The sequence below is a fragment of the Oryctolagus cuniculus genome (assembly GCF_964237555.1).
Source record: "Oryctolagus cuniculus chromosome 17 unlocalized genomic scaffold, mOryCun1.1 SUPER_17_unloc_1, whole genome shotgun sequence".
In the NCBI taxonomy this organism is placed as follows: Eukaryota; Metazoa; Chordata; class Mammalia; order Lagomorpha; family Leporidae; genus Oryctolagus; species Oryctolagus cuniculus.
Genome location: NW_027208202.1, coordinates 2,085,184 through 2,100,182, shown reverse-complemented (window position 1 = coordinate 2,100,182; position 14,999 = coordinate 2,085,184). Strand labels below are relative to the sequence as shown.

The 14,999-nt window shown below is 42.2% G+C and overlaps 2 protein-coding genes and 2 pseudogenes across 3 annotated transcripts in view; 3 read left to right on the top strand and 1 right to left on the bottom strand.

Annotated features, from left to right (window-relative positions):
• LOC103346317 (intracellular hyaluronan-binding protein 4) overlaps window positions 1-2,693 on the bottom strand; it is a gene marked incomplete at its 5' end in the record, with an annotated part of 80,313 nt that extends 77,620 nt beyond the window's left edge. Inside the window, 9 exon segments of the mRNA XM_070067645.1 lie at window positions 970-1,552; window positions 1,555-1,874; window positions 1,876-2,020; window positions 2,023-2,142; window positions 2,145-2,236; window positions 2,238-2,311; window positions 2,313-2,343; window positions 2,345-2,405; window positions 2,408-2,693. Coding sequence (XP_069923746.1) covers window positions 1,146-1,552; window positions 1,555-1,874; window positions 1,876-2,020; window positions 2,023-2,142; window positions 2,145-2,236; window positions 2,238-2,311; window positions 2,313-2,343; window positions 2,345-2,405; window positions 2,408-2,693 — 1,536 coding nt within the window.
• Window positions 1-14,999, top strand: part of LOC100355262 (L-lactate dehydrogenase A chain) — a 591,718-nt gene that overhangs the window by 173,724 nt on the left and 402,995 nt on the right. The window lies entirely within an intron of this gene.
• LOC127490121 (protein FAM3D pseudogene) lies at window positions 2,591-4,603 on the top strand (annotated as a pseudogene).
• Window positions 6,821-13,184, top strand: LOC127490120 (ubiquitin carboxyl-terminal hydrolase 45 pseudogene; annotated as a pseudogene).

Genomic DNA, 14,999 nt, shown 5'->3' with positions numbered 1-14,999 from the left:
ACCCCAAGTAATCGATAAATCCAAAGCAATCCCAATCAAGACACCAAAGATATTCTTCACAATTATAGAAAAAAAAAGATCCTAAAATTCATATGGAAAAATAGAAGACCCCAAATACTTACAGCAATCTTAAATAAAAATGAAGCTTGAGGCATCACAATACCAGATTTCAAGACATACTAGAGGGCTGTTATAATTAAAACAACCTGGTACTGGAACAAAAATACACATGTTGACCAATGAGACAGAATAGAAACCCCAGACATGAACTCACATATTGGCAACCAACTAATATTTGACAAGTGAAATAAAATCACTCCCTAGACAGAAAGATTTTTTTGTTTCTTTGTTTTTGACAGGCAGAGTGGACAGTGAGAGAGAGACAGAGAGAAAGGTCATTGGTTCACCCCCCAGTGGCCACTGCGGCTGGTTCACTGGGCCGATCCAAAGCCAGGAGCCAGGTGCTTCTCCTGGTCTCCCATGCGGGTGCAGGGCCCAAGCACTTGGGCCATCCTTCACTGCATTCCTGGGCCACAGCAGAGAGCTGGACTGGAAGAGGAGCAACCGGGACAGAATCCGGCACCCCGACTGGGACTAGAACCTGGGGTGCTGGCACCACAGGCGGAGGATTACCCTATTGAGCCACAGCACAGGCCGACAGAAAGATATTTTGAAAAACAAATGAGGAAGCTATTTTGGAGGAGGGTTTTCTGTTCAGAACAATACTACTGACAGGTTACATAAAATGACACTGAATAAATGACCTCTAATTTTGTAAAAATAAGTATTAACTTGGAGAGAACAAGCTTTGACGGGATCCTGGGATTGGAAATTACTGGAATGAGTTAAGGAGTAAAGGGAAACAATATTTATGACAGCGAGGAAAGGCAGTACTCTCACAGTGCGCATAAGCACTAAGTGTGTCACACATACACACACACGCACGCACCATGAGGTAGTTTAACTCACCATTAAAATCACCATTTTTTCCACTTCTCTGTCACAGAGTGGTGACCAGTGGCTGCACAACAGCATTTTCAAACCGCTGTCTAGATGGCAACCAGAACTCAGGAGCCCCGGCAGAGTGTAACAGTCACAAGTCAGCAGTGAGTACACTTGGGTTCCAGTTTGTTGGTCTTTGAAAACTAGGCTGTGACCGCTTGAAATGAGTTGGTCAAGTTCTCCGTGGCCCTCTGCACTGCGGGGCACAGCTGGGGGTCCCCACAGCTCGCCCCCGGCCTGACAGGCTGCTTCCCATGCGAGTCCCTCCAGTCTGCACACCTCAACTCCACCCGGAGAGCCTTCGGCAAACATGGCCAGCCCTCCTCTCCCCAGGACAGTGCCGCCTCCCACACCCAGACCAAACAAAGTGCAAGGAATCCAGGCTCCAGAAAAACGACATCTATTGTCCTCAGAGACTGCAAGCTGAGTCTCCTCAGGCCAGGAATGGAAGTCCTGGGGTCGTGGGGGTTGAGAGCCACATCTCCTGTCACCACTTCAGCTCTGGGCCCACAGTTCTCTGTCCTTCGGATCCTTCTCCTGCCTCCCCTGGGCCGCCTCTGGCTCCACTCCCGGGACAAGCGAGGTTACCAAAATTAATCTGCAGCTGGGACGTGATGTCATTTGCAGCTTTCTGGAAAACATGGGAGTCGTCCTCTTTGTCATCCTTTACCACAGCATCTCTGTATTTTGACTTGTGAATTGCCACTGCTTTGGAAGGGACAGTTGATTCTGGCTTCCGGGTGTTCAACTCGGACTTTGGTCTGGTCTGTTCTTGAAGATTCTTCCACTCATCTAAGGTCACCTCTTGAACTTGAGTTTCTTCTTCTACCTCTGACTCAGGGACTTTGCTTGGGGGTTCCTGCTCCAGAGTCCTGGGACTCCTCCATCACTGCGGTCGGCTCCATGTCACGGGTGTCTTTCCCTGACGCCCAAGTGCGCACTCCATAGCCCATGTTGTCTTCAGTTCTGACTGCTGTTTTATCATTCCCGCCATATCTTTCAAAATCTTGTCTTCCCTCTGGTCGACAGCATCAAAGGCTCTGTTTCGGGGACTGCCCCTGCCTCTGCCTCGCATGCCCCCTCTCGGGCCTCCACGCCCTGGAAGAGGCCTCTCACGATCAAAGCTGTCCACTGGTTTTCATCTGTAAACGTCTCAGCTGTGCAGTCCACCTGCCTCTCGGTCTCACAGGGGCGGGATTCCCTGTAGGGTCTCCGCTCTGCTCCATCAAGCGTCACCCCTGCGCTGGCTGTCAGTCGGTCCTTGCTGCTCCCCTCTTCTGGGAGTTCGTTTCTGGGCAAGTGGCTGGCGGGCCGCCGCCGGGGCTGTCGGGCTGCTGAGCGCGGGGCCAGGAGGCTCTTGCGCTCCTTCTGGGACTCCCTCCTCGCGCCAGGTCTGTGGCCAAGGCCGCGGCTGGGCTCTGGCCCCCACAGCCACCGGCTCCAGCCACGGCCGCCGCAGCCCCCTCGTCGCGCCTCTTGTGCTGCAGCTGCTGCTGGCACTGGCGCTCGGCCTTGAGCAGGATGTCGAAGGGGTCCGACTCGTCGTCCAGCGGCAGATGGAAGCGGTTGGCCACGACGCAGCCGAAATTCTCCTGCTTCGCGGCAGCGGCAGCCACGGGGCTCCCCAGAGCGCCCTTGATGCCACCGCGGCCGCCTGTGGGCCCGCCGCGGGCAGCCCACGCGATCCAGTCTCAGGAAGACCCATCCTGACCCGAAGCTGCTCCTTGCCTGCACAGGATGAGTCTCAGGTCTGCACGCCTCCAGGCGTTCACTTTTGTCCTGGTCACCACGCTGTTCTTTGTGCGCAGCTACATCAGCTTCAAACATGCAGGCATCCCATCTGCCGTGCTGGATGGGCTTGGCCACCAAGGAGAACCAGGTGGCGAAGACCAAGTGTGGCCTCAGCAAGCCCTGCCCGGCCAGCTTTGCGTTTTGATCTCCAGCGGGCTGCCAATGCCGTGGGCCCCTCCATGTGCTTTGAAAACCACATTATCCTGAGTCCAGTGAAAAACAACGTGGGCAGAGGCCTGAACATTACCCTGGTGAACGGGACCATGGGACTGGTGCCGAGACACAACTCCTTCGACATGTACTGGAGACACCAAGACTCCAGTGCGATTCCTTAAAGAAGTTCCAATGGGCACGTTGGTGCTGGTGGCCTCCTACGATGACCCAGGGACCAAGATGAATGACGACATCAGGAAGCTCCTCTCTGACCTCGGCAGCTCCTATGCCACACAGCTGGGCTTCTGCGATAGCTGGGTGTTCCTGGGGGCCGAGAACTCAAGAGCAAAAGACCCTTTGAGGAATACCTGAAGAACAACCCAGACACAAATATGAGGGCTGGCCAGAGCTGCTGGAGATGGAAGGCTGTGAGCCCAACAACCTGTTCTAGGATGGCCGCAGCTCACCCAGGCCCAGGGCTCTGGGAAGCTCCTGCCCGACTCAGGGGGCAGAGGCCCAGCAGGGCCAAGGAGGAGGCAGCACCGGTACAGAGAGCGCCGAGGGGCTGCACACACCGCAACTCGCTGCCCTTGGTCAGAAACCAAACCTGCCCAGCACCCCGAGAGCTCCTACCTGGGAGCTGCACGGATTCTGGCAGCTGCCATGTGAGGGTGGCACCGGCGTGCTGCATCCAGGGCCAGCTGCCGGCCCACCCTGAGGGAGGACTGACCACCCACACCCGAGCAAATTAAAGTTGTTGTTACTGATTCGGAAAAAAAGTACTGAGTGACAATCATACATGATCTAATCATCCTTTATCTGTGTTTTCTAATCCTTAAATAATAATTATGAATTATATTTGCAACACTTCACAGTTTTTAAACTGTGAAATGGGCCGGCACTGTGGCTCACTAGGCTAATCCTCCACCTGTGGCACCAGTACCTCGGGTTCTAAACCTGCTTGGGGTGCCGGATTCTGTCCTGGTTGCTCCTCTTCCAGTCCAGCTCTCTGGTGTGGGCCAGGAAGGCAGTGGAGGATGGCCCAAGTGCTTGGGCCCTGCACCCACATGGGAGACCAGGAGAAGCACCTGGCTCCTGGCTTCAGATCGGCCCAGTGCGCTGGCCGCAGCGGCCACTTGGGTGGTGACCTAATGGAGGGAAGACCTTTATCTCTGTCTCTCTCTCTCTCACTGTCTAACTCTGCCTGTCAAAAATTAATAAATAAAATAAAATAAACTGTGAAATGAATATGTAGCACTAAAAGGCAGACCAAGGCACTGAAGGATACATTCCTAAAGTTAGAGAATAAAAGGACCTCTTGACAATTCCCAAATATGTATTAAGTGTACTAGTTGTCATTTTGTTTAGACTTCTAATACCACACAAAGATTGAAAAATCTCAAAGGCTTGGTACACATCATCTAATTCTTTCCTAGTCAAAGATAAAAGATCTTAATCATATTAAATTTTTAATTGTTTTAAAAAAGGAAATGTAGAAAGTAATCTTATTATATATGTAAAGCTTTGAAGCTTTATTTGAGCTCCCTCTTGAGAAACGTGGTGTGGCACACATTGCTGTCTCTAAAATGGGTAGTGACACGCATGCACGGTGTTCTGAGCAGGAAGAGTCACTGCATTAGCAGTCCTTTTGGGCCAAATCCAGTTCCTTTCTATCTTTGTATTTTGTTGGAATACAATCACACCTGTTTACTTACAGTCTATACATATTTTAGGCAACAACAGAGATATTATGGTTCATAAACCATAAAGTATTTACTTTATGACTATTTATGAAAAGGTTTGCCAGTGCTATGCTTAGATCAAAGATCCTTTGATATGTTTTAATAGGTTTTATCCATCATTCAGAAATGTTTAGAGAGTATGTAACATTGTATGCAATCCCTCAACAATAGTCAACTAATTTGAGTGTTTATCATTTGAGCATTAATGCATTGGGAGGAAAATCCAAAAATCTCATGATTAGTCATTTTTTAGAAACAGATCAGAAAGCCAGAGTAGCATGGGGCTTTTCTTTGCACATCAAAAGATATCTCAAATATTATTAACTAAATTTACTAAGTTGTGTCATCAAACCAAAGGCTTTAAATATACTGAAATGGTCTAATAATCAGTATAATATAGATCTATCCTCATTTTGAAAATGGATGCATACCACATTATTCTATATGTATTATAATTTATTAATTTATTTATTGGCTATTAAACTATTTTCCAACTTTATGATATAGCATCATTAACAATGTCCTTAAAGTTCTGAGGTATACCTTTAATATATGTATGAAATATTTCAACCAATGTAGGCTATTTATATTACATATATTATCTCATTGTTATATATAATACATTACGTGTGTCCTTACATAGATGTGCATATTAATGTATAGTATTTCTTGTTATTTCTTGTTTTCTGTAGGATATAATTCCTGGGAAGTAGTTACAAAATATTTTTTTACAGAAGAGAAGAATCAGAAGCCAACCCCCACACATTGTAACATATCCAAAAAAAAGAAATGGCCAACTCTGGAGACAGAGTTTAGGTTAAAGGCAGTCTGGGGTTAATGGTGGATGAGGAGTTACTGTAAATAATAATTTAGGGATTAATAAAAATGTGTTTATATTAGACTGTGCTTATGGTTATAGAGCTCCAAAAATATGACAGGCATGGAATACTCACTTGAAATATTATGGCTGGGCAGAGAGGCTCCTGACTTTGGGCTTCACAGAAGAAAGTGAAGACAAACAAACAAGACAAGGTTGCACATATTTTGCTCAATTTGGTTCAAAAATACTTGAGACCCTAAAGACAAGGGGTCTTACAATTCAATGGGCAATATTCAGTATGAAAGAATTACACATATTTAAGAAATTTTTGCACCTAAATTAACATTTAATTCCATATTTCTTATTTGATATTGCCTAATTCAAATTAATTCCAAATACACTTAAAGAAATACTTCATTTTTATTATGTGAAACAATTTAAAAGATGTATTTAGCATCAACTTAAGGTAAAGTACTACCTCCTTTTTTTTTTAAGGTCTTCCTTCCATTTGTTCACCCCCCAAATGGCCACTATGGCCAGCGTGCTGCGGCAATCTAAAGCCAGGAGCCAGGTGTTTCCTCCTGGTCTCCCATGTGGATGCAGGGCCCAAGGATCTGGGCCATCCTCCACTGCCTCCCGGGCCACAACAGAGAACTGGACTGGAAGAGGAGCAACCAGAACAGAACTGGTGCCCAACCAGGATTAGAACCCAGAGTACTGGTGCTGCAGGTGGAGAATTAGCCTATTGAGCCATGGCGCTGGCCAAAGTACTACCTCCTAATCACTCCACTTAGCATAATAAAACACCAATTCTGTTATTTCCAGATTATGTTAGTCTTAATAAACTACTTCCAAAGACAATAATATTAGACGTGAAACTAATGTAAATGTTTTAACACTCCTTAAACTTATACACCAAGTAAGATACTGTTTGGAGTTTATTTCATAACATTAATTATACACATGTATGGCCTACAGAGTGAAATTTTAATTCATGCATACAATGTGTACTGATCTAGGATAGACCACATACTAGGCTGCAAAGCGAGTCTCAGCAATTCAAAAGACTGAAATCATACTATGCTTCTTCTATAACCACAATGAAATTAACCTGGAAATCAACAACTCAAGAATCTCTAGAACATATGGAAACACATGGAGACTGAACAATATGCTCCTAAATGAACAGTGGGTCATTGAAGAAATAAAAAAAATTTCTGGAATGAGTGAAGATGACAATACAATACATCAAAACTTATGGGATACAGCAAAAGAAGTGTTAAGAGGAAAGTTTATAGCAACTGGTAGCTACATGAAGAAATTGGAAAGGCACCAAATAGTTGAGCTATCCATGCATCTCAAGGACCTAGATGAAAAACAACTAACCAAACCCAAAACTAGTAGGAGAAAAGAAATACGTAAAACTAGAAAAGAAATAAACGAAATTGAACAAAAAAAGAATACAAATGATCAGCAAAATGAACAGCAGGTTTTTTGAAAAAAAAAAAATTGACACAACATTGGCTTAAGTAAGCAAAAAGAGGAAGAAGACCAAGAAATAAAAGTAGAGATGAAAAAGGAAATATAATGACAGATACCCCAGAAATAAAAAAGAATCATCAGAAATTACCACAAAGAGCAGTATGCCAACAAATTGGGAAACCTAGAAGAAATGGTTAGATTTTTGGACTCATGCAATTTACCTAAATTGAGCCATGAAGACACAGAAAACCCAAACTGACCAATAACCAAGATAGAAATTTAATCAAGAATAACGACCCTCCCAGCAAAGAAAAGCACAGGACTGGATGGCTTCATTGCTGAATTCTACCAGACATTTAAGGAAGAACTAACTCTAGTTCTTCTCAATCTATTCAAAACAATTCAGAGAGAGGGAATCCTTCTAAACTCCTTCTATGAATCCAGCATCACCTTAATTATTAAACCTGAAAAAAATACAACAGAGAAACATTGATATAAAAATCCCCAACAAAATACTGGTCAATTGAATCCAACAACACATCAGAAAGATCATTCTCCCAGATAAAGTGGGATTTATCACAGGAATGCAGAAAAGGTTCACTATTTGCAAATCAATGTGATACATCATATTCACAAACTGAAAAGCAAAAACCATATGATTATCACAATAGATAATTTAAAAGAGGGATTTCAAAGCTCTCTATCATGGGGATTACAAATGATTAAAAAAGAATAGAAGACGACACAATACATGCAAGATTTGTCCCTGTTCATGGAATGGAAGAATCAATATCATCAAAATGACCATACTGCCAAAAGCAATTTACAGATTTAATGTTATACCAATAAAACTACCAAGGACATTCTTCTCAGACATAGAGAAAATGACACTGAAATCCATATGGAAACGCAAGAGATGTGAATAGCTAAAACAATCTTACACAACAAAAACAAAGTCAGATGCATCACAATGCCAGATTTCAAGATTTACTGCAGGACATGTATCATCAAAACATCCAGGTACTGGCGGGAAAACAGATGGACAGACCAATGAAACAGAATAGAAATTCCAGAAATATATCCATGTATCTACAACCAATTTATCTTTGACAAAGGAGCTAAAATCAATCCCTGGAGCAAGGATAGTCTCTTCAACTGGCATAGACAAAGAGTTCTTGGAAAAGACCCCAGATGCCCAGAGAATCAAAGCCAAAATTGGCTAGTGGGATTATTAGCTTCTGCACTGCAAAGGAATCACTCAGCAAAGTGAAGAGGCCACCAAAGAATGGGAGAAATTATTTGCAAACTATGCCACTGATAAAGGATTAATAACCAGAATATACAAAGAACTGAAGAACCTAAGCAACAATAAAAGAAACAACCCAGTTAAGAGATAGGCAAAGGACTTAAACAGTTATTTTATTTTTCAAAACAGGAAATCCAAATGGCCAACAGACACCTGAAAAAATCCTCAGGACTACTACCTATCATGGAAATACAAATTAAAACCACATTGAAGTTTCACCTCACCCCATTTGAATGTCTTTCATATAGAAATCAACAAACAATAAATCCTGGCAAGAATGTGCATAAAAAGGTACCCCAACTCACTGTTGGTGGGAATGTAAACTGGTACAGCCACTGTGGAAGACAGTTGGAGATACTTCAGAAATCTGAATATAGAACTACCATATAACCCAGCCACTCCACTCCTGGGATTTTGCCCAGTGGAAATGAAATTTGCACATGCAAGAGTTATCTGTACTCCATGTTTATTGCAGCTCAAATCACAACAGCTAAGATATCTAATCAATCCAAATGCCCATCAACTGAAGACCAGATAAATTATGGGGTATATATACCATGGAATACTACACAGTAGTAAAAATATGAAATCAGTTGGAACAAAATGGATATAACTGGACATCATCCTTTGATTCGCAATCATCATCCATTGATTCTCTCCAGAAACATGTTTCTAAAACACAAACAAGTGCAGTTTCTAGGCTCATGAAACTTTGTGAAGAAAAATGTGAAGCGAGTGAAATAAAGAAAGGAAGAAAAGGTAGCAGTGGACCATCTGTAAAAGGAATTAAGAATTTAGGAAATACTTGCTTTTTTAATGCGGTCATTCAGAACTTGTCACAGACTTATATCCTGACTGAACTTATGAATGAGATGAAAGAAAACGGTACAAAATTCAAGATTTTTCCTTCCTCAGACTCTCAGCTGGACCCACTGGTGGTGGAACTTCCAAGCCCTGGCCCACTGACCTCAGCCTTGTTCCTGTTTCTGCACAGCATGAGGGAGACTGAAAAAGGACCACTTTCTCCAGAAGTTCTTTTCAATCAGCTTTGCCAGAAGGCACCTCGATTTAAAGATTTCCAACCACAGGACAGTCAGGAGCTTCTCCATTACCTGCGGGATGTAGTGAGGACAGAAGAAACGAAGAGAATACAAGCTAGTGTTCTAAAGGCATTTAACAACCCAACTACTAAAGCTGCTGCTGATGCAACTAGGAAAAGGTCAAAGCAGATGGAAAAGGTGTGAAAATGAACTTCCTAGATCGGATCTTTATTGGTGAACTGACTAGCACAGTAATGTGGAAGAATGTGCAACTATCTCCACCACGGAAGATCCTTTCATTGGTATTTCCCTTCCTATAATAGAAGAAAGGGTCTCAAAGCCTGTGCTGTGGGAAGACTGAGTCAACACAGAAGTTCACAGGAAGAGATCATGATCAGTACAGTGGCACGGTTACCACGGAAATACTCACCAACCCAGACCTGCCAAGAAACACTGTCCTTCTAAAGATAAGAATCAGCAAATTCATGACAGAAAACGTCAAAGAAAACTCTCACCCGCAGGAGAAAAACCATTTTCACGTACCAGGAAAATGCGGACTTGGGCATGGATGGCTCTCCTTCAGTGTCTGCCGGCGCAATGGGTCCCAGCGAAAGCCCCAGCGACGGCAGCGGAAAAGAAGCCAGCGGTTCTGAGAGCAGTGTTGAGGCCCACAGTGAGGCCTCCGAGTCGAAAGCACTTCTAAGCAGGCGGGGCAGTGCAGGTCCCGCGGCAGACCCTGCGCACACACAGAGGGGACACTGCCATCCGCTAAGGAGACCGACCATAGTGAAGAGGGAGTGGCTAACGCCATTTCTGAACTTTGAGCAGCCCTGAAATTGGAGATGGAGATTTTGACAGAGAAAAGCAGCCACTTAGAATTCCAAATAAGTTAGGTTTTGCAGGGGAGGAGCATATGAGGCCTCGCAGTCCCCAGCATGCTTTTCAGACCCTCTCTCAGAGCTACATCACTACTTCCAAAGACTGTTCAGTTCAGTCCTGTCGCTACCAGTTTACGTCTGTGGAATTACTTATGGGGAACAACAAGCTTCTGTGTGAGAACTGTACTGAGAAGAAGCAGGAGTATCCAAAGGAAATCAGTTCTGCGGAGAAGAAAGCAGAGGGGTTCATGCTAATGCCAGGAAGCAATTGCTCTTTCTGCCGTTCCTCCTATCCCAATTCTCCATCTGAAGATTCCACCAGGCTGGCTTGAGTCTTCCTAAAGTCAACAGACATGTAGGTTTTCCACTTATGCTTGATTTAGCACCATTCTGTTCTGCTACTTGTAAGGATGTAAGTGTGGGTGATGAAGTTCTCTGTAGTCTCAGTGGCTCCACGAGAGGAGGGCACTACTTGGCTTATGTGAAAGCAAGAACACCCTCCAGGAAGTTATCAGAATATCTCACTGGAAAGAAGACTGGGCCTGGTGAGAAAGAACCTGACAATGAATCAGTGGGCCAGTGGGTCCATGTTAGTGACACTTATGTGCAGGCGGTTCCAGAATCAAGAGCACCTAATGCACAAGATTACCTTCTTTTTTATGAAAGACTATTATGAGATTCATTACTTGCCAATGGTAATATTTAGATTACTTTTATTTGAATGCTGCAACACCACCAACATATGTAATGTGCCTTTGTAGTCCTCTTTCTCCTGTAGGAATGGCATGACCCTCATATGCTTCCGAACTTCCTCACCATTGTGGGAAGCCCTTTTAAAGTAAGTTCAATGTACTCAGTGCTTTCAGATTTGCAGTCTCAAATAAGCAACTCAGAATTTACAGAAGAGGAAAACCCTTCACCATGTGGCTCGTTAATACAGGCAGTCAGAGTCAAATCATTCCTGAAGACAATGCTTCCTACATGTGCTACACCTTCCTGATCTCATATATATGTGTATATCCTATGCCATTGTTTACTTATTATTTTTAAAATCTTTTCACCTTTTTAGCCCTAGCTTTTTTTTTTATTGAGCAATCACATTTCACATTAAAACATGTAACTATGAAACATTGTTCATCCAGCTCGCACCCCCTCTAAAATCATCTCAGGGCTATCCAGTGGTATATGTGTATTGCTACATAAGAAACACTGCTGTGATAACGGAGTAATGCCTAATACAGCATAGCTCTCTTGTCATCTTGTATGATTCAGCCACATAAAAAGGCATCACTGTAATTTAAGTAGTGTGGATTTACCAATAATCTATTGATTGGCCTCTTGCTTTGAGACCTAGAAAGCTGCTGAAAACATTTCATCAACATACCATTTGCAACCTATTCATGGTGGAGTTAGGAATAATTTGCAAGTGGTTGTCCAGAATCAAAATATAATTGTAGATACTGTAAAATGCAGAATTGGTAAATAAAAGTAGATAATCCATATGGAACTGTAGGATAGTTTGACATATAAAGCAAATTATATTTGTAAGTGATAGAGAATTATATTATTAGACTTAACAGGGAAATATAATAAATACACTTTCTACCTCTGTATTTCAGTATATGTTAAAAATGGTTTTTGGAATTTTGAAGTCACTTTTATTGTCTTCAGTAAGCATCATTAATAAGTTCATGTGAGTTTATTTTTATTTTCATGGGGCATAAAGTTGACCTTTCTTGTTTTCTTTTTAAATAATATGAAAAAGATGATGGTTTTTTCCTCTAGATAACAAATTATTAAGCTTTTGGAATTTAGCATGAAAAATACTATTAAGTCTAATTTTCAAAAACAATGGCTTCTTCACTGCCATATTCTTGAATCAAAACATTAACTGTAATTCAGTCATTTTGATCATTCTTTCCCAAGAATGAACTACAGGCAAACACCAGATGAGGGCCTGGGTCCAGGATGCTCTCCTCTGGAGAAGAAAGGATAAGAATAGTGGGTGTAGATAATGTGTGGAAGTATTTAACCAAGATTGGCCCTTTTTAAAATGTTAGTGTATATGACACAATCAAGGTTACCAGTGCTGCCTTTTGATATAGGGATGGATGGAATTGTGATTAAGGTGGTAATGGTATACCAAATATAGTGCTTAAAAATCATTGCATGAATTCTCTTTTTAAGATATAATGCTTTTCTTGATTTTTTAAGCCATGAGATAATGGAAGAATATATTTTTATAAATTAATCTGCTAAGTCAGGTTGTATCTTATATAAGTACCTTGCAGTATTTTCTTTTTAAGTATAACCAATTAACATTGAAGTACCACAGTTGGAGCAGTGAATTTTTTTAGAAGTATTAATAAATTTCTTCATTCAATTCAGCTATTTTGGTAATAGCAACCACAGTCCTCTCCAACAAATGTAAATATTAAATCACCTCATTTTTCTCATGGAAAAGATACTAAGAAACATGCACTTCTCATTGACTAGTCATCTGTTTCTTGTCAGAACTACCATGGGCCAGTTACTGTACTGCCTTTTAACATTCTGTAAAATGGAATGACCTACATAGATTTTAGGCATTATTCCAGAAGGTACATGCAAGTAAGACACATTTATTTTCATTTCCTTAGTCTTAAGTGAATTAATGCTGAAATTTTTTATGGCCTAGGACTACAAGTTTTTTCTTCTGAAAATGGATAAATTTGGCTTTGATACCCAAAAAATATCCTAAACATTGTTTTGTAATAGAGAAAGTATGCTGAATTACACATTGGCCTACATTAGTTTTTTTAAATTTTGATTATTCCCAATGCATATTTGTAAGGATATTAAATTGTGAGGCCACTAGCATAACAATAGCATAACAGTGAGCTCCTGGGTCACCTCAGGAAACAGTGTAGATGAGTGAGAATGTTTACAGACCATCAAACAATTACCATGATGCTTGACTGAAGGAATTTAAGAAGCCTAGCAAGGCCAGCGCCGTGGTTCAATAGGCTAATCCTCCGCCTTGTGGCACCAGCACCCTGGGTTCTAGTCCCGGTCGGGGTGCTGGATTCTGTCCCGGTTGCCCCTCTTCCAGGCTAGCTCTCTGCTGTGGCCTGGGAGTGCAGTGGAGGATGGCCCAAGTGCTTAGGCCCTGCACCCCATGGGAGACCAGGAGAAGCACCTGGCTCCTGCCTTTGGATCAGCGTGGTGCGCCGGCTACAGCGCGGCAGCTGCAGCATGCCGGCCATGGCGGCCATTGGAGGGTGAACCAACAGCAAAGGAAGACCTTTCTCTCTGTCTCTCTCACTGTCCACTCTGCCTGTCAAAAAAAAAAAAAAAAAAAAAAAAAAAAAAAAAAAGAAGCATAGCAAAGATGTTTTCTAGCTTTATTTAGAAACTGGTTTACAGGGTATATTAAACCCAAATTCTCCCTAGTTTTTCCATATTTAAAATGATAAAATGTTGATTATGTGCTAATTATGTGAATATTATTGACATAACCAAATATACATCTATACTTAAGATTTCTATTATTTAATGTTTTTAGGAATTATGTGAAGACTGTCTTTTCAGGCGGCCAAAGAGAGTGACAGTTGATATCAATTAAAAAAAAGTAGTTGATTGGGCCGGCGCTGTGGCTCACTTGGTTAATCCTCTGCCTGCGGTGCTGGCATCCCATATGGCCACCGGGTTCTAGTCCTGGTTGCTCCTCTTCCAGTCCAGCTCTCTGCTGTGGCCCAGGAGGGCAGTGGAGGATGGCCCAAGTGATTGGGCACCTGCACCCGCATGGGAGACCAAGAGGAAGCACCTGGCTCCTGACTTCGGATTGGTGCAGTGCTGGCCGTAGTGGCCATTTTGTGGGTGAACCAATGGAAGGAAGACCTTTCTCTCTCTCTCACTGTCTAACTCTACCTGTCAAATAAGTAGAAAAAGTAGTTGATACCTGTTCTTATTTTAAATGTACCAACAGAGATATTTGACTACATTTAATAGCTGTTAGTGTGCATGTGTGATTTTAATCATGATTTTTATACAGTAGCTGAATAAAATTTCCTGAACCTTAAGCTGTGAACTGTATCAATTCTCATCTAATGTTTGGAAAACAAACATCTTACTACTTTTCTTAAATTCATATTGATAATTTATTTTTCTGCATGATAGCTGATCAAATAAGCCTCAACCAAAAATGTAATGTGCAGTAAAATTGAGCAATAATATCTAGTGCATTATTAACAGAACCTATTTCTAGGTATTTAAAATGCTTTTGTTCACATAGAAGTCCTCAATTTAAATTTGTTTAAAAGATAGATGACTATTTTCAATTTTGAGCAATAAATTCGTGTCATTCCTAAAAGAAAAAAAATACAATTAGCATTAACATTCAATGTAGCGTCAAAGTGAAAATACCACTAAAAAATTAAAACATAACTTGGATTTTATACTAGGAAAATACAAAATATAAGAACACACAATTTTTAAAACACAGCAGTGATTTCAGTAAAACATTTTTTTTTCACGGCACTGATTTGTTTTTAATTTTTAGAATCTCTTGCTGTGACACAACAGGTTAACCCGCTGCCTGTGATGCCAGTATCCCATTTGGGCACCAGATCAAGTCCCAGCTGTTCCACTTCCAATCCAGCTCCCTGCTTATGTGCCTGGAAAAGCAGTAGAATATGGTCCAAGACCTTGGACCCCTGCACCCAGGTGGAAGACCTGGAAGAAGCTCCTGGCTCCTGGCTTCAGCCTGGCCCAGCTTTGGCTGTTGCAGCCATTTGGGGAGTAAAC